Consider the following 25,920-nt stretch of genomic DNA (forward strand, 5'->3'; position numbering starts at 1 on the left):
GGAAACAAGAAAGAAAGAAGAAAATAGAAAATAAAAAATCTCAAGAGGATGCTATTATATTTACAAAGATCCACATATCAGAACATTAACTTTGATGAACTTGAATAACTTTAGTCCTGGACTAGAACAGGAGTAAAAATATCTGTGAAAAGTGTGCTAATGGTGAGAAAAAAGAAAGGATTTCACTTAGTCTACATAAAATCCAGTTAAATCCTGGATCTCATTGGAATCATTTTCCCTTGTTGATCGGATTTGTCACAAACAGTCTAAAACAATAGTATTCAAATAAGGATGATTTTGCTCCCCAGAGGATATTTGATATTTCTAGAGACATTTTGGTTGTCACAATTGGAAGGATCCTGATGTAATCTACTAAGTAGAGGTCAAGGATGCTAGTAAATGTACTACAATACACAGGACAGCCCCTAAAGCAAAGAATTAATCTGGTCTAGAATGTCAAAATTGTTACTATATATAGACTTTGATCTAAAGTTACCCAACATGTGTAAAGAATGTGTAAAGAATGACAGTTGGGATCAAATATCTCTCTCAGATACTTTATAACTTCTCCTGTCCACACTGGAGTGCAAGTTATAGGGAATAACGTGGAATACACTGCCATTTGTGAAAAACTATTATGCAACAGACTAGCCATCTGCCATCAGGTCTCCTATAATGTTGAACTTTGATATATCACACATAACTTAACAAATAGTACATCTTTTTATTCTTGTTAAATTTTATTCTCTTTTGCTTTTGATCTAACTGTTGAAAGCTTAAATTTTTTTTTTCCAACTCAAAGCTTTAAATATTAAACATGACCATTTTACTTTTGATGTTTTGATTTCAATTTTAAAATGTCATGGGTGTAAACTCATAAATAATCATTCACCTACAGGTAAATATGCTGCATATTTTTAGTCAGCATTTGAATCTATCTTTTGCATAATTATTTTCATGTTTTAAGATTTTACTTAGCCTCATCCACAAAGGAATGAAGTAATAATCATGTGCATAGATTAAACATGCTTATTAAATTATTGGTGATATTTTTAGGATGGAAAAGTTCCTACAAAATTAATATCGAGACAGTTGATCTAGGAGGTATAGTTTATAGAGTCAAATGAATATCTTTATAACACTCTGAAAACTCTAAAATACTTAGTCCATACAACATCCTGTGAGACAGCACTGCAGGAAGGGCGGCCCCTTCCAGGACTGGAGAGTAGGCTCTTGTCTAACACTCAGAAATGAATTGGCCAAGGAGACGTACGTGTTGACAAAGCAAGAGACTTTATTGGGAAGGGACACCCAGGTGGGGAGCAGGAAGGTGAGGGGACCTGTGAGGGCTGCTCTGCCACGTGGCTTGCAAACGCAGGTTTTATGTTGACGGGATTAGCTTCTGGGTTGTGTCTGGCCAATTATTCTGCCTCAGGATCCTTCCTGGCGGCACACTCAACCAAGATGGATTTGAGTGAGGAGCATTCTTCGAAGTTGATAAGGCACATGAAACTTTTGACCTTTCCCAAATTCTTTTAGTTGGTGGTTGCTTGTTAGTTCTATGTTTCTTACCAGGACCTTCTGTCATAAGATAACTCTGGCAAATGGTTACTGTGGTGCCCGGGTCAGGGTGAGCAATTTCAGTCTGTTTCCCCTAACAATAGTTTAATCATTTTATAGATACTGTGAAAAATTGATGCTCAGCAATTCTTATATTTACTATCATCATGAGACTAACAGCATTATTAAACTGTAGGTGAGGGAAAGAAGAGTACATCCAAAAATTGTATGATTTTTTTAAACTATTATTATGATATTTATTTTCTCACTCTTAATACTTACATATGTTCTGAAAAAATTTAATTTAGTGTATTATTTTCTTAAAATGAACTGCTTATTTTTTTAGTTCTTAAAATGATCATAGACCTTCAGTAAAATCTGCTACTCTAAATTCATAAAATAGTTAATCCTAATCTGAGAGCTAAAAAGTTAGACTCTTGTTTTAAGCTGTGGGGATGCAGAGAGGAAGGGGGAAAGGCAGTGACTCCTCTGGACATCCTGATCTAGTCAGGGTAATTAAGTAGTAGAAGGATCACAGAAAATGAAATCACCATCTTAGCCTAGAAGGTTCTAAAATGTTCCACCAGTAAGTTCACATTTGAATAGGATGTTCAAACAAGAAGTCTTCGAGTTCTAAAAAAAACAGGCAGAGCAAAAGATTCCCAAGAAAAAACAATAGCATGTGTTTAAGAAGAAGGGGATTTGGTGCAAGTTAATGAGCATTTATTGAGTGCCTGTTTTGCACATTTGCAAGATAATATCTAAAATAGTTGCTCTCAGCAGTGAGCACAGACTCATGTGCCTTATGCTTATTATCTTTAGCTTTATAACCTGTTCAACTTTTCATAGGCTTATGATTTCAAATGATAGTTTGGTCACAATTTATTTATGGCAATATATGGGACAAGAGGACTTACCTGGTGCCTCAGATGGTAAAGAATCTGCCTCCAATGAGGGAGGCCTGGGTTCTATGCCTGGGTCAGAAAGATTCCCTGGAGAAGGGAATAGCTACCAACTCCAGGATTCTTGCTTAGAGAATCCACGGACAGAGGAGCCTGGCAGGCTGTTGTACATGGGGTCACAAAGAATTGGACATGACTGAGTGACAAACACACTTTCATAGGCTAAAAGCTACTATTCACATTTATTTTACTAATCTTGAATATAAAGTATTTGAAACTACAATGTTCAGTTTAAAGAGTTTGTAATAACAGGACACTCATCCTTCCTCAAATTCTACAATATTATGAGCTCAGAATTGCTCCTGTAGTTTGATTTCTAATTAAGTGTATACCATGAATATGTTGGCTTATTTTTCTCTCATTTGAAGACAGAGTGCCAAGTTGCTTACTGATCATGGAAAAAGTAAAAAAATTATAAAACTCTTCTGACTCTGTTGAATTTTTAGCAACAATAAAAACAAATGATAAATTTGAATACTTTGTATTAATAGTTGGCAATAAGCTTTCCTTTATATATTCATTTATCAAATTCTTTACACAAATTGTGAAAGTGTGCTATTTGAAGGGAACTGGAATGGAAGAAAGGGCAAAACGCTTATTGAGTATTCTATTAAAGATTAGACACTTTATTTGTTGCTTTATGTATATTATAAATCTATTGCCAATGATAAAAAAATCCCTGAATGCAAATCAATAATCCTTAATCATCTTCATTCTCTTCTTTACCCAGTGAAGGCTGCCTAGGGGCAGGATGAGAATCTTGAATGTATGATTATCACTTCATTTTCAGGGCACAAAACCAATCAGTCTAAAACACCTTGTTTATGGTTGTCATCAATCTATTGGTTTGGATATTTTTTCTTTATGTCTGTATTTTTATTTCAAGAGATCTTGATAAGGTGATACATATCTGTGCCTTATATTTTCTTAATAGATACAAAGTTTTCAACATGGAAAGCTTTCTTTCTTTAGTGCAATTTTTGTGCTACTAGTAAATTGTTTTGGGCAAAGGAAAGGAAATGGTAAACTGTCTGTAGCAAAGATAAGACATTCAGCTGAGATTTTTAAATACTATCTTTTCTTTGCCCCGTGAATACAATTTGTTTGACTTCTGTTAATTCTCAGAGTTCTTTAAAAGAGAAAGAATGTATGCCCTTTAATTCCATTTGGCATCCTGAATAGATTCAGCTACATGGCACATGTGTAGTTCTGTTTTTATCAAAATGATGGGATAGTATTTGAAATCTTGAACCCTTAAAAACCAAGCTTGGTCTCGGCAGGTGCAAGTAAGTTAATTTCTTTTTTTAAATATTATTATTATTATTATTAGCATTGAATGTATTGGCAGAGAAAGGGCAATATTAGACGGGGTGGGGGGGAAACCCTCCAAATTTAAATATAAAAAGGATCTTTTGCATTTTTGTTGAAAAGAATACAAACTCTAAAAATGAGAATGAATAAGTGAGTATAAGTGAGATGGAAAATAAAGGGGCAACTTCTAAGAAAATAAGCCCTCTTTTTTAAAACTTTTTATTTTGTATCGGAGTGTAGCCAATTAGCAAACAATTTTGTGATTCTGTGAGGTGAACAGCGGAGGGACTTCTCCATCGTGTTTTCTATCTTGCTTTCTGGTTCTGGATCATCTTTACTCCAATGCGCGCTGAACTCTATAGGGCTTCTCACTGACTCCCAAAGCTCCCCTAGTCCAGCCCCCATCTCTCCAACTTGATTTTGCTGCAGTGGTATAAATCATGGACAACCTCAGGCTGGGATCCTCTCAAGAAGGCTATGCCCAGTCCTTTTTGTGCTCACTTCTCTGCAGTTGCATGCATCCTTCAAAACCCCGTGTAAGCCTGACCGCCTTCAAAGACCTCCTGACAGTACTCTTTCTGAACAGCTCTCTTGCGTGAAAATATCGAAGAAACGTGTCAAGCAGTTTACTGAGATAGTTCCGATCGCACATGCCACTCTCCTCTCAAGGATAACACTTGCTCAATGTTGCTGTGATTAAAGCCAATTCGACCTTTTGCCATCCTCTCCTATTACATGTCTCCACATTTTCTGTAGTATTACCACACTGGAAACTGTTTTTCCAGAACATATATTTTCCTCCTCTGTGCTTTGATTTATGCCATTTCTCTAAAAGTGTGGCAGTATTAAGCTAATGTTTCTTGAGGCTTTACTGTATGCCAAGAATTATGCTAGAGATTTTCTGAAATTTGTCATTTAGCCTCACAACGATGCTATGAACTGTTCATTTCCAAAATAACAGGTGAGGAAATTCAAGCATAATGAGATTTAATAACTTACCTCCCAAGTGACCAATTCGTTTCTCTAAAGCAATATATTGTCACCCTCGAGCATTGCTTAAGAGGCAGTGAAGTCCTATGAGGTAAACGTCAATAGAACACACTTTGATGAATATAGTATAACATTTTGATTATATGAATTCTTTGGAAAAGCTATCCCTTTTTCCTGGTTATATAAAATTTGGTACAATTTACAAGGCTCAATTCATATGTGACCGCCTCAAGTTTCTCAAATGAGAAACTTGGCTCCATGTTCTGCATCACGGCAGTTACACTACCGCCTTCTTTCTCAATGCAGGCAGGATCTGATTTCTAAAACGCTCCCGAATCACCTGCAGATCCTGCCTACACTCGGAACTACTGAATCAGAATTTCTGTTTTAATCAGCATGAGCCCAAGATGATTCTATTGTAAAGTTTCAGATGTGAAGCACTAGTTATTTCTCCCTGCATTTAGTTATTCACAACAACTAATTATCATTACTATTTGCTTGATATTTCCCAAACAGAAGGGCCAGTGTGTTATTTATGTTTGTCTCACCCAGAGTGACTACCATAATACTTCCCATATGGTTACTACTCAGCACATCTTTATTAAATGTATTTATTAAACTGAGAGCAAATTCCATGGGAATTATACATTTATATCTCCCATAACTCATAGAAGCAATACCTGCTTTAGACTGTAAATTCTCAGATTGTAGTTATTATATCTTTCGAGCTCATATGGTGTCTACCTTGTACATGGAGGGTACTTCAGTAGCTAATGGTGGAGTGAGGAACTGAGTAAATTAATTAAGATGATTGATGAATATATTAAAGTGTTTTTAGATGTATAATTTCATTTGCAATGTATTTAATTAGCAAATACCTACAAGAAATTGTGTGTCAAGAAGTGGTATAAATTCTTTACAAATCTACATTAGCACTAAGTTTGTTTGTTCGTGCATAAATCTTTGAAATCAATAAAAGTTGATTTGAGATACGTCAATTAATAGACCTGAATTTGATCCCTGGGTTGGGAAGATCCCCTGGAGGAGGGCATGGCAACCCACTCCAATATTCTTGCCTGGAGAACCCCCATGGACAGAGGAGTCAGACGGGCTACAGTCCATGGGGTCGCAAAGAGTCGGACATGATTGAGCGACTAAGCACACACATCCACCTCAATTAATTCTAATATATGATATATCCTATCTACTTTAAGTTGTTGTTACAGATGACTGATAAATGTGCCATAACTGATATAAAATGTCAGCATTTTAGTAATTTTCAAATGTTTTTCCCTTTGCCACTCACTCATTGGTATTATAACAGATGAATATCAAGATATATCAGAAGAAACCCACAGTCCATTTCATAAAAGAAATACCCTGACAAATTAAGTCAAATGTCAGATGATAATGTATATAGTATGTATTAGTCATTGATCGTGTATGTATGCACAATTTTACATTCCAAGGGAGGGAAGATCCCAATCCGGTGGACATCACCAGAAGCCATAGCCTACCGTAAATTCACATCAGCCAGCGATGTATGGAGTTACGGGATTGTTCTCTGGGAGGTGATGTCCTATGGAGAGAGACCATACTGGGAGATGTCCAATCAGGATGTAAGTATTTGTAGTCTATGAGTTATGGGTTCAGATTAAGAGATCAAGCTGTGCAAGGAAGTGGAGCATAATGAAACCAGGTGGCTCCCAGTTTGTGACATTGAAACAGAATACTTAGAAGAGACGAAATTGTTTCCAAATCTTATAAAGATATTAATTGAGTTGCTCTGACAGCTTCACATTTTTCCCTAAAGCAGGGGTTTAGAAGTGAGACAAAAAGAAAACATTTGTAATAAAATGTAATGAAATAAGTGCCTGACAAAATGGCCAATAGATATCAAGAAATGTTTGAATTATTTTTGCTACAAAATTGTTTCAGTGTAACATTAGTAAGATACACTCTGCCATCCTTTGTAGATTCAATTAATGCATCTGTGCCAACATTTTGTTTACTTAAATATAGTATTTCCCAAAGTCAGACCAAACAACCAATCTCTAACATGCTGTTTCTTATAATGTATTAAACTTGCACATGAAGTTAGTTATACAAATTGAAGTCTCGATATAGAGAAAATAATCATTAACTTTCTATTATAACTGTGATATGATTTTTCAAAAGGATTTTTGTTTTTATAAGTCATGCTTTACTAATGCTTAATGCAAGGATGCTATTGGCATATGGATTCAGCACACAGAGAGTTTTCTTTATGCTTAGCCAGAAACTGTGAGCATGATCTCAAAGACACATAAGAAGGAAAGCTGAGACACTTTTAGTCATTTCCTACTCACCACATATAAAATTGCTTTTAATGTATTTGGATATAAATATCTTTCTGAACCTCTTCAAACAAGCCACGTTTTATAATGACACTGGGAAAATCAGACTCACTTTTCCACATCTCTATTTTCCAAATTCTTTCTGTATCAGAGGATCTCAAAATGCGCTCTCTGGACCAGAAGCTTTAGCAAGATCTGGGAATTTGTAGGAATGCAAATTCTCAGGACTTTCCCCAGAGTTATTGAATCAGAGATTAGCTTTCTGTGTATTAATAAGTTCTCCAGATGATTCTGATACAGAGTAATGTTTGAAAATCATGACTTTACATGACTTAAAAATGCTGATTAACTAAGAGTCACTTAATTGTTCAACCCATGGGCTTTTAACAAAGGAACTGACTACGATTTGAGAAGAACCATTTTAATTGTGATATAGCTAAAAATCTGTGTTATTTTTTTTCTCCATTCATCCATTTATATATAATTTTCACAGAAATATGTATTACCACATAAGAGTTTCTTTATAGTTTACTGAATTTCCTGTATCATAGAACATTTATTTTTATTTTAATCCAGAAAGTTACTGTACAAACTTTTCTTTCTTAAATCCACTTTGTCTGTCTCGATCTTATTTATATAACATTTTCAGACATGAATAATATTTATTTAATAAGCTGTTATCTTTTTAAGAAATTTAAAATGAAAACCTTTTCACTTTACTTTGAAATATACGTAGAAGTGTGACCTGCCCAAAAAGAAGTGTTATAATAAAAGAAATTCCACCTCTTTAAGTCCCCGGAAACTTTGCTTCTCACATAGGTAATTAAAGCTGTGGATGAAGGCTATCGACTGCCACCTCCCATGGACTGCCCAGCTGCGTTGTATCAGCTGATGCTAGACTGCTGGCAGAAAGACAGAAACAACAGACCCAAGTTTGAGCAGATTGTCAGCATTCTGGACAAGCTCATCCGGAACCCAGGCAGTCTGAAGATCATCACCAGTGCGGCAGCAAGGTGACACATTTGATTTTACATCCTGCACACTCTCTGAGATGAATGTATTTTTATCTCCAAGGTGTTAATTTTTTTCTTCCACTCCCCCAACTGCATACTTTGAAACTTGTATTCCTCAAGACTAGAAAGACATTTTTCTTTTCTCTTTAAGCTTTCAGGAGGAAATCTCATTCTACTTAATGACACTGATAAAGTTCTGATATTTTTTAACTTGCATCTTACCTAGAAGCACGTATACATTCAGGCTTCAGTATTTGGACAATAGAAACCCTGAGCACATAGATTCTTTCCACTCTCTGTTACTTAAACAAAAAAAAAAAAAAAAAAAAAAAAGAAATCTAGAGTGTTGGGGAATTCTAGCAAAGTCTTGATTTAATCCTCATTTAAAATAAAATTACAAAAATAATAATAGTGCCACCAAGCCATTGCACTGGCTAGCAGAATGCAATTTTCCCTTGATTAAACAAATCTTTGTTTAACCCATATTATGTGCCAATTACTTTGTTAGACACTGTGAAGGATAGAACTAAGAGTATAATAATGTCAGTGTTCCTGGACAGCAACACAAATGTCACCACACTGTAGCCATGAGGCAACCCTGAGGGCACGATGTCCATTAGACTTGATGCATAATCCTCCCAGCTGAGAATCACCGAGTTGTCCTAATGGTTTTGAGAAATGTCAATTATATGCTCATTGCACACATAAGTGAAAAACAGTTCTACATTTTGATAATGTGTTCTTAAATTACAGAGTTTTAGTAAAAAAAACTATACCTACTGTGCACAAAAGTCCACAATATTAATTGACATGTACACATACTGCATAATGATGATTTACTGTGACTCATGTATAAAAGATTTAATATAATACCTTATAGGAAAGAATTTTCTTATTTTTGTGCACATCTGTTGTTTTCACCGACAGGTATTAAGAGTTGTGACTTTCAACTTGGTAGAGTACTTGCTAATGCACTTAGAGTATGTAATTTTTTACCTTAATGGAAACAATTATACTGAGCATATATGATCCAGTTTTTACATTACATTTGAATAAAATGAATAAAGAGAATTTGCATCAAAATCTTAATGTAAGTATACAAGAGTCATAGATTATTTGTTAGAAATAACTTTTAGGAGATCAATAACATTGAATTTATTAATATATATCCAGTAGGTAAAACTACTGATAACTTATCCCGCAAGGATGGATCTCTGTCCTAAATTTCAGAATGAGACTGTGCAGACTCATTTAGAAACCCACCTGACAGTTTAACAACCAACCGGGTAACAAACCTGCCTTTCCCTGAGCCGTACGGTCCTCATTTTATACCCTGAAGCCGTTTCTTTTAAACTTTACTCAATAGCAAAAAAGCATATCTTTTCAACTATTTCCATATCATGAAACAGCATCCGAGCCACTTCCATAGGGACACTACCAATACAAAAACTAGCTCATGTAATATTATCTAGATATTTAAACCCAATTCTATATGGAAAATTAATCTTAATATCAGATCATATTATGTAATTGTATATTATCATATTCAAATTTTGTTGAATTCACTATTCCATTCTTATTAAAGTAACTGAACATTTTTTATGCTAATATATAATATGTAATACTTTAATATATTCCATTTATTTTGTCACAAAATATGTAATTTTAGGGAACATATTTTTCTTAATTCACTATAAAAATTTTAGAAATTGTGCTTATGTTTCCTTATTGACATTAAAATGCACAGCTGGGCAGATTATGCCTTTATAAATTTATTAATGATAACCTTATGTTGCCATGCAACAATGTCAAGAGATCTTATTTTTCTCTAGAAAATTTTCTTTCCCACTTTTGACAATGATTGTTTTACTCTTTTTCATAGCTGATTACACATATTCCTCTTCCCTTTTAATTTTCCAGTAATGCCCTTGCCACATGCTTTATTGAGAAAATACAAGCCATCAGATGGAAAATTCCAGCAACAAAACAAAAACATACTGGTGTTCTTCTTTCCCATAATTACAAGAGAGGAGAGTCCTCCTTTCCTGTAATTAGAAGAGAGAGAGGAAGTATGCTTCCAGTGTCAGAGGCAAATGCCTTTCTCTCTCGCCTTTCCATCCCCTGTGTATCCAGTCTCTTTCCCTCTCTCCTGCATAGGCAGGCTCTTTATTTCTGCAAGATTATTGCCATAAAAATATGTTCTATTACATTGTTTCTCAAATTACCCTAGTAAAAGAATCACCAGAGGGAACTTATTAATATTCAAATATCCAGGTCTAACCCAAGCTACTAATTCAAAATCTGCAGGAAAGGAGAGTGGGATTTGGACATTTGATAAAAAAAAAAAAACTCCAGGTAATTTTTATCATCAAGGGAATTTAGAAAGGGCTGTTTATCAACATCACCTCTGCTGATTCCACATCTCTTGTCAACTACTTCCTTATTTTTCTACCACCCTTCAGAGCCAACCTTCTCCAATAAGGGTCTCAAAGACAGACATTTCGATACTTAATATTCAAAATATCCTTTTATTTACTGCTGATAATCTCATCCTCCTACTGCATTTTGAATTTAGTTGGATACACTGGCGCCTACACATCTGCCCAATCAGTATTAGAACCATCTTGGCCCCACTTTCTTGGCCTCCACACTTCAGCCCAGGTGATCACTGTGTCAGCACGATCCATTTCTCTCCCTTTTCACTGCAAACACTCTTTCCTCTGATTTTTCCTCCTTCTGACCTAGGGCACTGCAGTAGTCTCCCAACGTGTCCCCTGATTCCATTCTTGTCCCGCTTTGAGCACCTCTCACAGAGTCTTCAGAATTTTCCTATCTATATATATATATATTGATAAATTATGTATTGATAAATATATATCAGGCTTTCCTGGTGACTCAGATGGTAAATATTCTGCCTGAAATGTAGGAGACCCAGGTTCGATTCCTGGGTTAGGAAGATGCCCTGGAGAAGGGAATAGCTACCCACTCCAATATACATGCCTGGAGAATTCAATAAATTGTGTATATACAATATAATTTGTCACCTCTTTAAAACCAATTTTGAATTTCCATTATACTTAGGAAAAAAATCTACATTCTTTTTGATGATTTAAATACCCCTGCTCCTCGAATGTCCTTTCTTTTATTCAAATATTAATTTCTTCATTTTTTATCAATTATTTATTGTATGCTGATCTACTATGGGCTAGGCATGTGCAGATGCTGGAGAACAGTGATGAAGACAAATATGTTTCTTACAATCCTGGAGTTTACGTTCTATAAGATGAATAAACATCTTCTATAATGTATACAAATAGACAATAGACGGGCACGGATTATAGGAAGGAAATAAATAAAAGGCTGTGATCGATCATTAAAAGGTGGCTGGGGAAAAAAAAAGAACTCTAGGCATAGTAAAAATAAACTGCAGATGAGTCTAAAGGGTTCTCGAAAATGGCAGAAGAACAACAGCATAATGGAAGGACAGAAGGGAAAGGAAGAGTCTGTCATAAGAAGGCAAACAGAAGCCAGAGTACTTGAGGCTACCCAGGTCATGGGGAGGACTTTGGAAGTTTTTGAAATACATGAGGAACCCATTAAGGCATTTAAGGCAGAGATGTAAGGCTGTTTGATTTACACAACTGCTTTGTGGGGGAGCATTTCAGCCTTTCAACCTGAGCTCCTTTCACTTAAATAATATGGTAGCCTCAGTGACCAACTTCAGATTCCTTCAGAAAGTCAAAGCATGTCAGACATCCTTCTTCATCCCAACTGTAATTCACTTGTGTGCATTTTCTAAGTATTCATTCCTCCATTTAACTCTAAGACCAATGAGATCCGATGCCATGCTTCCTTGTATTACCAAGTTCTTACTCGAAACTCAATAAACATCTGTTACACACATGAATATGTATTTGCTGAAATAATAATAAATTTCCATTTCAACAGACACACAATTTTTAGAAAAAAACATTCCAGTTCTTTTTCCTATTCATTATATGGATTTCTACAGACACTAGTCATAAAGGTAAAAGCTTATCATTTTCCCCTAAGCATAAATCTTATGTTTCCCTTCCTCTTCAATACACTTGGAGACTGTCTCAATCTGAGTTTGTGGATGGCACCAAGGATTCAAATTTCTGAATGACTTAGTTATTTGGACTAATGTAAAGAATTATGTCTACAAAGTCCTTTAGGAAAAACAACATCATTCTATCTTTTTTTAATAGGGATGTTGTTTTCCAGAGCCTCCCTGAGTCTAGTTAGTTTTATGGCACATTTTATTTCATATACTGTTACAGAAATCTTACTATAATGCATTATTTTACTTTTCAACCTTCCTTAGAGTTGATGATTCATAGCAGAAACATTCCCAAAGAATCTTCCAGTGAGAGTGTCTTTGTGAATATCACTGTTGGAAGTAGGGAATGTGTTTAAGCAGATGGTCATGGTGTATCATATTAAAAACTTACTTAGATGTTGCAAGAAGTGGTGAGAAAGGAAAGGAAGTTGGAGTAAATTTTATGTTTGTTCTCCAGTAATTGATTCATTTTCCTAAAAATAGAGTAAATGGAGGAGACATGAATAAATTTGAAGTTTTGATTGTATATCAATATGAAGATTTATTTAGCATTTACTTTGTGTGAAGTGTTATTACTGGGCCCTGAGGGCTTCCCAAGTGGCAGTTCGTAGTAAAGAGCCTGCCTGCCAATGCAGGAGATATAAGAGACATTGGTCAGGAAGATACCCTGGAGGAGGGCATGGCAACCCACTCCAGTATTCTTGCCTAGAGAATCCCATGGTCAGAAAAGCCTGGCAGGCTATAGTCCATAGGATCCCAAAGAGTTGGACAGGACTGGAGCAACTTAGCACATGGTGATTATACAGGTAAAGAGATACAGCCTCCACTTGCAACAGCTTGCATTGAAAACAGGAGGAAAAGTTCAGCAATTCTATACAATTAACCCCCGAACAGCTCAGGTTTGCATTGTAGGGGTCCATGGGTATGTACACACTCCTGCTCTTTAGTCATTTCTGCCTCTTTGTGACCCCATGGACTGTAGCCCGCTAGGCTCCTCTATCTATGGGATTCTCCAGGTAAGAATACTGGAGTGGGTTGCCAAGCCCTCGGCCAGAGGATCTTCCCAATCCAGGGATCAAACTCACATCTTCTGAGGCTCCTACATTGCAGGCGGATTCTTTACCACTGAGCCACTGGGGAAGATTATAGGGGTCCATTAATGCACAGATATTTTTCAGTAGCAAACACTACACTGCTACAGGGTTTGTGTTGGTTGAATCTGCGGATGCCAAGGAATCTCAGATAGGAGAAACTGCAAATAGGGAGGACAGACTAAATGAATTTCCGTGTTGTTCAAGGTCAACTGTAATATCCCTCGGATTAAGTAATTATTGGAGCAAAAAGACAAAGTGTTTAAGAATCATGAACAAAGAATGAGTTTACTTTGAGCTTTGAGAGTCTCTGGAAGTTGCAGAGAAATAATTTTTGGAACTGAGCAACTTGTGGATGATGGGTGAAATGTCTACCAGTAGATAACAGGATAAGATTATACCAGGCTGGGAGAACACTGTACAGAAAATCAAGATACACAAAAATTTACAATACTTCAATTTATGCTGCATAATCTATTTCTGGTATGATATAGTATTAGAAAAGGAATTATGAGGAAGGAGCCACTAGATGATTTCACCGGATAAGGGAAGACTGAGTGTCATCTCTAGAAATCTGGACTTTTGCCCATGAGGAAAAGAGGAGCCATTGAAGACAATTAAATGGCAGACTGCACTTTGCCTGTGGATCTGCAAATATACCTAGAAGAGCTGGAGAGGAAGAGTGCATGATAAGGAGTAAGGAGGTGATTTCAATAGTCTTGGGAAGGACTAGGCTAGAATAAAGAAGAGAAAATTTATCAGAAAGGTGTGAATTCAAGCAGTTGTAATGAAGCATTGTAAGACATGGTGAGGAGTGAGCCATGCAGCGTGACATGAAGTAGCAGGGAATACTTGCAGGTGAACAAGGAGGACTCTGCGGACAGTGCTATCACTAAACAGGGTACCAAGTACGGAAGGATGAACAGCGCTATGAGGAAGATGAGACTTTTGGACACAATGAGACTGAGGCCCGCAAGAACATGGAAAGTTGCATCTCAAGCTGGGGGAGAGACTAAAGCTAGGCATCCAATTTCAAGCCTTCTCTCTGCAAAGATAATTTTTTCAAAACAACACTGTTAGAAACACATTTAGAAGGTACAAGTCTCAATCTAGTCATGCTGATTTTTACCCCAAGTATATCCATCTTTATTCTTCTACATCATAATATAATTTCTACTTAAAGCTCTCATATCCCGAGATTCATAGGGAAACTGTAATCTGTGAATAGTGGAGGGTGTTTGTCTGCATGGGCTGACAGTGAGACACCTCCCTCCCAATCTCGCAGACTGGGAGCTTCTCCTTGCTTCTCCTGTGCTGCCCTGTGGTCAGTGGTGTTTCTGAAGCCTCTAAATCCCTGCGTCACTTAGTGTAGACCTCAAAAATCTGTAAGAACCAAGAAACTGATTGAAATGAATGAATGCTTCTATAGTGCATAACCAGGTATCGCAGTAGGTTATGGAGATTTCAGACTCCTTATAAGAGGACTATAGAGCCAACCAAGCCAGTAGCTGGCAATCCTAGAAGGAAAAGTGTTTGAAACATTAGCTATTATCTCAGAATACTAACCCACTGCATAGACTTCTATCCAGAAAGAAAGAAGAGGGTCTCTGTCTAGAGCTTTGGAGAACAGTACCAATATCAGAGCAGAATATATGAAGTGGTAGGTAGGAATAGGAACAGACAGAGTTAGGAATGAAACTTAAACCATTAGAAAAACTACAGCTCAAGGAATTTTCCAAAAGTAGATAGAATGAATTGTATTATCAAAAGCTGCAAAAGAATGAGGCAAAAAAAAGACAACAAAGGCAAAGAGCCACTCTAAACAGTGAGAAAGACATTGAGGTTTTTTTCAGATAGTTGTTTTGGTTCTTTTAGAATGATAGATGAGGTACAACATTTTAAAAGATTTAGTTATAATTGGGATGATGAAAAAGAAAATACAATGCAAAAATAATGCTTTTGATAAATATAGAAAAAAATGAAAAATATAGTCATAATGCACATGTATAAAAGGGTAAAAATAGAACTCTTCCTTTTTTAAGAATTGGGAAAATCTTTCTTAAAGAAGTCCTTGGTAGAAACTGCTGCTTTAAAAATAAATAGAAAGAGTCTTAGAAAGATAAATTTCCTCTCACTTTATACTATGTTTTTGTTATTTGTTGTTTCGTTGCTAAGGCATGTCTGATTCTTTGCAACCCCATGGACTGCAGCATGCCAGGCTTCCCTGTCCTTCACTATCTCCTGGAGTTTTCTCCAACTCATGTCCATTGGGTCAGTGATGCCATCCAACTATCTCATCCTCTGTCACCCGCTTCTCCTCCGCCCTCAGTCTTTCCTAGCATCAGGGTCTCCTCCAATGAGTCAGCTCTTTGTTTTTGTTATACAGATTAAAAAGGAAGCAAAATTCATTTTTAAAAGAAACTATAGTGAAGATTAGTTTTATATTATATATATATGTAATACATATTATACCATATTTATGTATTATACAATAAACAACTAATTTTACATGTATAAAATATAGCACCTAGATTTAAATAAATTGTATTATTTTTATAAATATAGATAAATTTAAAAATTTTAAAGACTAAAAGAAACATGACAGATGCATTCATTCATTTCTATTCAGACAGAAGATGCCTTTATTTGGGGATGTTTATGTATATGAAATGGAATAGAGAAATGATTTTTTCTTTAAATTCACAAAATTTTCAAACTCCATGTCATTGGATTCATCAATACTATCATAAATTTTTAGAATATAAATTTTGGGCATACAGAATGATATAATACATCCAATATTTTTAGAATGAGGTTCTAAATGAAGGTAACCTAATTTATAGTCTAAAGACTTAAATGATATATTTTAAATACCTAGAATAAGATTCTTAAGAGTCAATTATACTTAGTTAATTTAATTGAAATGATTTAAAATATATTGTTTTATTGTGCTAATTCTAATTGCTAACTTTGTAGGAATTTATCTTCATTAAGTTGCAGAACAAATAAGAACAAAAATAAGCAGTACTTGTAATTTTTCCCTGTTAATGGCACTAAATTAACATTAACAAATGCTACTGATCTCTAAAAGAACAAAATATATTCCTTTTAGAGAATGTCTACTTTTTTTGACAAATATTATGTAGTTTAATAGAAGGACCAAAAAACAATCTATTTCTCAAAATGACTTTGACCTCCAATTCTGAAAGTGACAGGGTGACTTTTCTTACTGAACAAATATGATAAAGAACATTTTAGAAGAAAGCAAATATTCCAAATACTCAGGTGATCTCTTTTTTTTTTAGTCTTAAAAATCAAAGCAAGTAATTTTACCATTGGGAGAAATTAAACCAGACATAATAGCTATGACTGCTAAGATTTTGTCCTTAAGGTCTAGAGACAATTAAAATAAACACAATGACTTTACTCCTCCTTTATGTGTCATTTATGTACTAGTCTCCTGTTGGGAGCTATATGTACTCAACATTATTTTTAGTTACTGATGACAAGTTAAATTTGTTTAATCCTATTTGGAATTTCTAATATTAAGGATAAAAAGATGAAAATGACCATAAATTCACATTTAGAAATTTGGCAAATACACAATTTTTCCCTTGAAATACAGTAAGATACTCTTTGAAATAAAAATGTTGACAATAAATTATAAAAGGAATTGAAAAGTATATTACCATTCTCAGGCAATAGTATCAATAAATATAGATATAATTAACATTTTGCTGCTGAGAAACTACACTTTATGGTCCCTGAAACTATTCACAACAACAGACAAAAAGCACATAATTATAGTGGGATAGAATACATCTTCAACATTACTAATATTTACTTCTAGACTCAGTGGGCATCTACTTATTCATTCAAGAAATATATATAAATCATTATTTTAATGCATAAAAAATAAAACCCTTTGTAAACCCAAAAGAGTCTGTCTATATTATAAAAGGATAACTTAACATTCAATTTTAGAGTTAAAATTCTGGTGCAATACTGAAATAAGATCCTTATAAGAAGATATTCCTGGGACTAACAGTTACTTATTGACATTTGTTCCGAGTATCTGGTGCTAATTGTTATGGGCATTTACAGATAAAGTAAGAGCTGGTGGGAATAAAATATATGTGTACCTCTTTAAAGCAACAGTATGAAAATCCACAAAAGAATAATTCACAAACCAAAATCCAAGGAGGCAGAAAGAAAGGGAGGAAAGTTATTTTTTGCTTCCCCTGAGCAAACATGTAATTTCCATGATTTCTTTTTAATGACTGCAGTCTGCGGCCAGTAGGTACTGATTTATGAAAAGCTGTAAAAGATCAGGTGGAACTCCGCAGGACATCGTTTACAGCTGCACGGATTGAAACCTATCTAATTTGTCTAGTAAAAGTGTGAGCTCACAGTGCACATCACCCAGCCTATAAATTTCCCCTTCAGACCCCATGTCTGGGGCTAGGTCTAAAAAAACGCCAATGCCTGCAGCTGCTCAAAAAGCCTACATTCCCCTGGTGCGCATGAAGAGACATCACAGGCTCTTCACAGTGAGAGACAAATTCCTATCCATTGATAAACTCTCCAGATGTCCTCTCGGAGGAGGAAAAGAACCAATTTTTATTTGAATTCCCCAGAGAAATCCTGGAAGTGGAAAAATGATACTTTGCAGGGCTGGTTATTCTGAGGTCACTGGTATTAAAATTAGGTCATTCTTTGTCTTCCTTATACTTTGATCCAAGTAATAAACAGAAAGACTCAGTTGGGGTCACTCTAATCCCTAATCCGCCTGTCCTGTTTTATTTCAATTTGTATGTACTAATTTTTTTCAAGTTCTTGTTGAGTCTGACTATATTGTTGAGTTTAAAAATACAAACCATTTGAATTGAGAAAGAAAACTTCTGTATTTTGCTATTAGGCACACTTTGTAAATATTCTGAATAAATGTCCTGGGGCTTGATTCTTCATACCCACAAGCTCATAAATTAAAAAGGACTGCTATTCATGGGACCAGGAGTCAACAAGAGTCGACACTAGATTAGTCTGTGCTTCAGCTACTGTTGAAATCCAAGCTGTAGGGTGTGAGTGTATGTAAGTGTGCGTGCATACCTGTAGATAGTCCAGTATTTTATTGTCTCCTTTCTAGGTCTCACTTCATTTTTCTTAGAAAATTTCCTCACACCTGATTTAATGCTACACCTATCAATTTTGTCTACTAACTCTAAGTCTTATCCAATGGGTATAATATTATATCCAATGTTGGCCAGTGACCAAGGATTATTCATTCATGATGGTCATGCAAAACCACCCAAGAATATTGTGCATGTTTTGGAACCTGGCTTGTGTATCTATTTCTGTAATTTCTCAAATTATTAGGACAATAGAACACAAGCAAGAAATTTCAATGATTTAAAAAATGAATGTTTTTTCAGATTAGTAATTGAAAGAATCATAGAAAATTATTTACGTATATGTTCCAGAAGAGAATAACTTATAAAATGCCATATTTATATTTTGTGATGTTCTAGATATTCCTAAAGGAAAGATAATACTTTGTAAAATAATGCTTAATTTCTCCTTCTCTCTTTTAGATGACCTGTGAGGGTTAGTTTAAACTGTAACACAGCAAAAAAAATTACAAACTCCATAACTTTAATTTGGCTTCCCTGATAGCTCAGCTAGTAAAGAATCCACCTGCAATGCAGGAGACCCCTGTTTGATTCCTGGGTTGGGAAGATCCGCTGGAGAAGGGATAGGCTACCTACTCCAGTATTCTTGGGCTTCCCTGGTGGCTTAGATGGTAAAGAATCCACCTGCAATGTGGGAGACCTGGGTTCAATCCCTGGGTTGGAAAGATCCCCTGGAGAAGGGAAAGGCTACCCACTCCAGTACTGTGGCCTGGAAAATAGGGACATAGCATCAGTGTCTAACTAACATAAAGATTAAAGTCCTTCATATCTGTGTATTATGCTTAGTCTATACCAGTATAGTCTCTGGCATATTGTTAGTGTTCATAATTGTTCAACATAATCCTTATGGCCATTATTATTGTTCATCTCAAAGCAAAGGCCTTCATAACTGCTATTTGCTCAAGCACCCATACTAAGAGGAAAGAATAAAGAGAAAGACAATCAAGTGTCTACCTGGTGACCAGTCCCAGTCTTTTGAGTCACAGGACAATTAAAGAGATCACCGAAAGCTGAGAAAACAACCCAAAGGCAGTTTACCAATAGAACACTTCTCTTGGATCCTCAGAGATGAAAACATGGTTCCCTCCATTTCTTTTTTATCCCTGTTGTTCTTTGAGTCACCAGATCTTGTAGTTTGTCATAGACCTGTAGTCAGACCTGTAATTATATGTCAATCCTAATGGTATGGACCTAATAGAAGCAGAAGATATTAACAAGAGGTGGCAAGAATACACAGAAGAACTATACAAAAAAGATCTTCATGACCCAGATAACCACGATGGTGTGATCACTCACCTAGAGCCAGACATCCTGTAATGTGAAGTCAAGTGGGCCTTAGGAAGCATCACTACAAACAAAGCTAGTGGAAGTGATAGAATTCCAGCTGAGCTATTTCAAATCCTCAAAGACAATACTGTGCAAGTGCTGCACTCCATATGTCAGCAAATTTGGAAAGCTCAGCAGTGGCCACAGGACTGGAAAAGGTCAGTTTTCATTCCAATCCCAAAAAAAGGCAATGCAAAAGAATGTTCAAACTACCCACACAATTACACTCATCTCACATGCTAGCAAAGTAATGGTCAAAATTCTCTAAGCCAGGCTTCAACAGTACGTAAACTGTTAAATTCCAGATGTTCAAGCTGGATTTAGAAAAGGCAGAGGAATCAGAGATCAAATTGCCAACATTTGCTGGATCACCAAAAAAGCAAGAGAGTTCCAGGAAAATATCTACTTCTGCCTTATTGACTACACCAAAGCCTTTGACTGTGTGGATCAAAACAAACTGTGGAAAATTCTTCAAGAGATGGGAATACCAGACACCTGACATGCCATCTGAGAAACCTGTATGCAGGTCAAGAAGAAACAGAACCGGACATGGAACAGCAGACTGGTTCCAATTTGGGAAAGAGTACGTCAAGGCAGTATATTGTCACCCTGCTTATTTAACTTATATGCAGAGTACATCACATGAAATGCCAGACTGGATGAAGCACAAGCTGGAATCAAGATTGCCAGGAGAAATATCAATAACCTCAGATATGCAGATGATACCACCCTTCTGGCAGAAATTGAAGAATAACTAAAGAGCCTCTTGATGAAAGTGTAAGAGGAGAGTGAAGAAGCTGGCTTAAAACTCAACATCCAGGAAACTAAGATCATGGCATCCAGTCTCATCATTTCATGGCAGAAAGTAAAACAATAGAAACAGTGACAGATTTTATTTTTTGGTCTCCAAAATCACTGCAGATGGTGACTGCCGCCATGAAATTAAAAGACGTTTGCTCCTTGGAAGAAAAGCTATGACCAACTAGATGGCATATTAAAAAGCAGAGACATTACTTTACCAACAAAGGTCCATCTAGTCAAAGCTATGGTTTTTCCAGTAGTCATGTATGGTGGTGAAAGTTGAACTATAAAGAAAGCTGAGCACCAAAGAACTGATGCTTTTGAATTGTGGTGTTGGAGAAGACTCTTAAGAGTCCCTTGGACTGCAAGGAGATCCAACCGGTCAATATTAAAGGAAATCAGTCCTGAATATTCGTTGGAAGGACTGATGCTGAAGCTGAAACTCCAAAACTTTGGCCACCTTATGCAAAGAACTAACTAATTGGAAAAGACCCTGGTGCTGGGAAAGATTGAAGGTGGGAGGAGAAGGTCATGAGGATGAGAAGGAGAGGATGAGATGTTTGGATGGCAACACCCACTCGATGGACATGAGTTTGAGTAAGCTCCAATGGCAATGGACAGGGAGGCCTGTCGTGCTGCAGTCCATGGGGTCACAAAGAGTCGGACATGACTGGGTGATTGAACTGAAAAATTTCTGTTAATGCTGACTATATTGTGCAATAAGAATCATAGTCACAATGTCTATCTATCATCTATCTTTGTGTGTGTGTGTATATATATATATATATTTATATTGTATTATATTTGTTGTTGTCCTAGTTGTTAGACTCTCACTTATTGTTACTCATCTAGTGTTTTCTATTTCTTTTTAATTTTTTATTTTTAATGACATAGTGACATTAAATCCATGCCAACCTTACCTCCTTATGTAAATATAGTCTACACTGTTCAAATTTTCCCTTAGAAAGCAACCTGTACAATGTCTGCAGATGAACATTCAGTAGGCAGGATTTAATACTGGAAACAAATCCATCCACCAAAGCAGACAACAGAGTGTTCAGAATGCCATGTCAGCTATAACTGCAACCTAAATTACCACCATCTTTGCTAATGGATAAACAAATTAAATTATGGAAGTATGTATGGATATATTTATGCTTTTCACGGGCAAAGTTTCAGTAATTTAAAAAGCAGTCATGAGAAGAGAAGGGGAGCGCTGAGACAAGATGATTACACAGTGTTCTTGCAAAGCTGCCAGCTTGAGCAGATGAAGGCTTCATGGCAGATAAATTTTACAAATAAACAGGAGCGCCACATGAAGTCTGGAGGTTCCTGCTGATGTTGGTGTTGAATTTTGACACACAGCAACTCTGCTGACTCCTGATCTTTCTCCCTTTGGTATTTTCTTTTCTTACAGGCCATCAAACCTTCTCCTGGACCAAAGTAACATCGACATTACTACCTTCCGCACAACAGGCGACTGGCTTAATGGTGTCCGAACAGCGCAGTGCAAGGAAATCTTCACAGGCGTAGAGTACAGTTCTTGTGACACCATAGCCAAGATCTCTGCAGAGTAAGAATATGTTTTTGACTGAATGATTCTGAACTTTCTAGTGGATATATATGTCTTGAATTAATACATTTAAAGAGTAAATGAATCTCTAAGGTACTTAACTTTCTCCTGAACCCACCGAGCTGGATCCTGGGTCTCTTTGTCAAGGACACCTTCTAGATCTATGTGTTGATATGTATTTCTCCCTCACGCTTGGTCCCCACAAAAGCTATTTTCATTGAACTGTGACCTTCAGATAAACCACCAGATATACACCCACACCCCACCCCAACAGACCCAAGTCTTTAATTTAGAACATAAGCAGATATAGCATGATGACTTGTATATCCCTGCATTTGTGATTTTCTGTTATTTTTAACAAAGCCTGTTAAAGCATCCACCTGTAATGCGGGAGACCCAGGTTCAGTCCCTGGGTTGGGAAGATCCCCTGGAGAAGGAAATGGCAACCCACTCCAGTATTCTTGCCTGGAGAATCCCATGGAGAGAGGAGACTGGTAGGCTACAGTCCATGGGGTCACAAAGAGTTGGACACGACTGAGCAACTTCACTTTCACTTTCACTAACCTTTGTGGAAATGGAAATTTGAGAACTAGTTGGATAATCTGATATACAGAGAAACATGCCAAAGTCTAAAAGTAGTTCTCAAAGATACTAAATAAACAACTTACATTATACTATCACCTTTTCTTAAGTGATCTCATGCTAGAAAATAAAGTTATAAGCAAGTTTAAGACATAATTTTCCTTAAAAAGTCTTATTATCAGTTTGGAAAGAGAGAAATGCACAACTGATAAATATTAATTAGTTTTATTTTATAATTTCATGTGTTAAAAGCCAGTAGGAAATGACAACCCATTCCAGTATTCTTGCCTGGAAAATTCCATGGGCAGAGGAGCCTGGCAGGCTATAATCCATGGGACCGCCAAGAGTCAGACAGGACTGAGCCCACACACAGATATATATCTTAGGGATCCTTTGGTAATAGGACTTCTTTGATATGAGAAACCCATGGCCTTAAGGAGAAGGGGTTTACAAGGAATTAAATTAACCCAGTGAATAATCCATAAAAGTCATACTCATTCACCAAGTTTGCTAACTGGAAATAGGAAGTGAAAAACTGGAAGCCATATTCTTTATCACTCTGTGAATGAGACAGTTGACTTCACTTTCTAATGAGGCTGCATCATTTTTTCTTGTACTATACAGTGACTTTTTCTGTATCCCCATGCACATATCTGAAAATGACTCTCTCAGTCCTAGATCACACAACCTTGGTATGTCATTCAACTGACCAGGGTCCAACTCACTTTCTTCTAAGTCCTCAGGAGAGACATTCTGAAGGCCTCAGTCCTGCTTATAGACTGGCCTCTCCAAAGACATGTTTGCCATGAACTAATCATTTCATTTCAAAGGAGGTGGAGTGAGATAGCATGAACTTGGCTCTAGGCATTCTTTCCTGAAGGTGACATAAAGGACTGCTCCAAAGAAAGAGCTTTTGTGTGGAACAGATACATCAAAATTGTCCACAATTTTGTAGCTTGTAAAGTCTCTTTGGAAACTGTATCCATCTTTGAGTCAAACTCTTCTACCTTTTGATCTTTATTACATTAAATAGATCCTTTAGTGCCCTCAACTTCCTATAAGTTGTATCCAATATTTGAATATTCAAATGTTGTTCAGCATCTAAGAACTTTGTCATCTTGTCAATCATTTAAATAAAGTCACCTTGGAAAGCTATAGACTAGATGCCAAAAGGAAGTGTGTAATGTAATTAAGAGACACAAGCACCTAACAAATAGGTAAAGGAGTTTACCATTAATGGTATGGCATCCTTGTCAGAAACATAGACATCACAAAAGGATCTACAGAAAGGGTATATTATACTGAAGAGGTGAATTTATTCTTAGAATATAAACTCACACTCGTCTACTTAATCTGTGCTAGCATTGCTATTTGAAATAGAATATAGTATTTATTGAATAGACTTCTGACCCAACTGACAATGTTCTTTGGGCTTCTGTGATAGTTATTTTGATCAGACACAGCCCCAGGATATGTTAATGTATTTAAATATTTTTAGAAATTCTTATTCTAGTAATGTAAATAGTTTGGGTTGTGATATACAAGACACCTGCTTTAGAGCACAGAAGCATAGTAAAAAACAAACACAAAGCTAAAAATTTCTGCACCATTGCCAGATTTTCAAAGGCAAAGCTATACAAATGTTTATTCTCAATAAAGTATCAACATTCAGAGCTTTTAGATAATGAAACAGTATACTGAAGTGGATGAGGCAGAACCTTGTTAATATGATTAACAGTGAGCTCACAATTTAAATATAGTCAGATATTCTAATCTGCAAATGTAGACAAAATGCTATTTGTTTAAAAAGGTGAAGTGGCAGCCTTTGTTTTACTTTCACCTTAGGAATATGTTTGTCTCTGGTATAGCATTGGATAGTAAGCTCTTTTTAGGCTGGCTGGAATATTTTCACTTAGTGGTTATGATTATTTAAACAAGTTGTGAGTCTATATGCAAGATGAAAGCTGATTTTTCAGGATACTCAGCTTTTTCAGATTTTCCCCTTCACACTGAGCCAGTTGGTTTCAGATCTCTCTGTATTTCAAAGTGCTTTCTTCTGTCCTTTCTTCTCAATTTAGGGTCAACATAGAATTAACATCTATTGACCTAAAACTCCTTGAAAAGTGTCATTGACTTCTTGGTTCTCTGCAGTCTCTATCTCATATGCCACCTTCCTTGTTTATATCACAAATGTAAGAATTTAAAAATATTTAATACATTAATCATTTAGGGAAATATAGTGAGGCAACATTTTCATCTTCAATGCAATAAAAATATTTAACTCTATATTTCATCCTTTCTTTTGCAGTCTTAGGTGTATTGCTTGAATTTGATTCCTTCCAATCCTTATTTTCTTGGTGTTTCCAGACTCAATTCAGAAATGATTCCCTTGACCAAATAACTCTAGAGTTTCTTTTAGAATAAGACTTTCAGATTATTACCTAAGAAAGGATATTAAATTTGTTTTCTTTTTCTATCCAAGCTATCAATCATAGGACAAGTGTTTCATACTCAAATAAATATTAGCTTATTCCAATTAGTTTAGAGATTTCATTTACATGGCAGCTACTCAAGTTACCTAATTTTCAAATAAAAGTTTTTAAACATGTGGTCTTATTCAGTCAACATATTTTTTAAAAATATTATTTCATAGCCTAGGATGGATTTAGGAGGGTTAATGTGAGGAGGGAAGAGAGAATAAGAAAGGGCAAGACTTATTAGAGAAACTGGAAAGAGAATGAAGGTGTGGAATGAGTATGAGGCAGATTAATTGCTGCATGTCATTACCCTGAACCCTTGGATGCCATTTTCAAAGTGTCATCACCTATCCTTTTGCCTTTGAAGTACCAGATAGCTTATTAACCTCTGGTCTCAGTCTTCAGCTGCTCTTTAGTCTTGAACTTTTCCACTGCTCTTCTCAATAGGGTAGTCCTAATGAGATAAGGATACGGGGAGTGTTACTGAGACTACAGCAGCTGGATGTTTAGAGAGATTTCGGTCATGGCAGGGTGGTAGGTAGAAGACATTTTGATGGGGTGAAGAGAGTAGAGCGTACATAAAAGCTCAAGCTAAGGCATAACCTACAGGGATGCTTACTGTAATTCT

The 25,920-nt window shown here is 36.0% G+C and overlaps 1 protein-coding gene across 2 annotated transcripts in view; it reads left to right on the plus strand.

Annotated features, from left to right (window-relative positions):
- The window catches only part of EPHA3 (EPH receptor A3), a 386,765-nt gene that overhangs the window by 355,084 nt on the left and 5,761 nt on the right, over window positions 1–25,920 (plus strand). For both annotated transcript variants that reach the window (XM_061134299.1, XM_061134301.1), the window contains exons 14-16: window positions 6,293–6,442; window positions 7,979–8,172; window positions 22,078–22,233. In XM_061134299.1, the coding sequence (XP_060990282.1) occupies window positions 6,293–6,442; window positions 7,979–8,172; window positions 22,078–22,233 (500 nt within the window). The remainder of the gene's footprint in view (window positions 1–6,292; window positions 6,443–7,978; window positions 8,173–22,077; window positions 22,234–25,920) is intronic.

Source organism: Dama dama, chromosome 31, assembly GCF_033118175.1.
Source record: "Dama dama isolate Ldn47 chromosome 31, ASM3311817v1, whole genome shotgun sequence".
Lineage (NCBI taxonomy): Eukaryota > Metazoa > Chordata > Mammalia > Artiodactyla > Cervidae > Dama > Dama dama.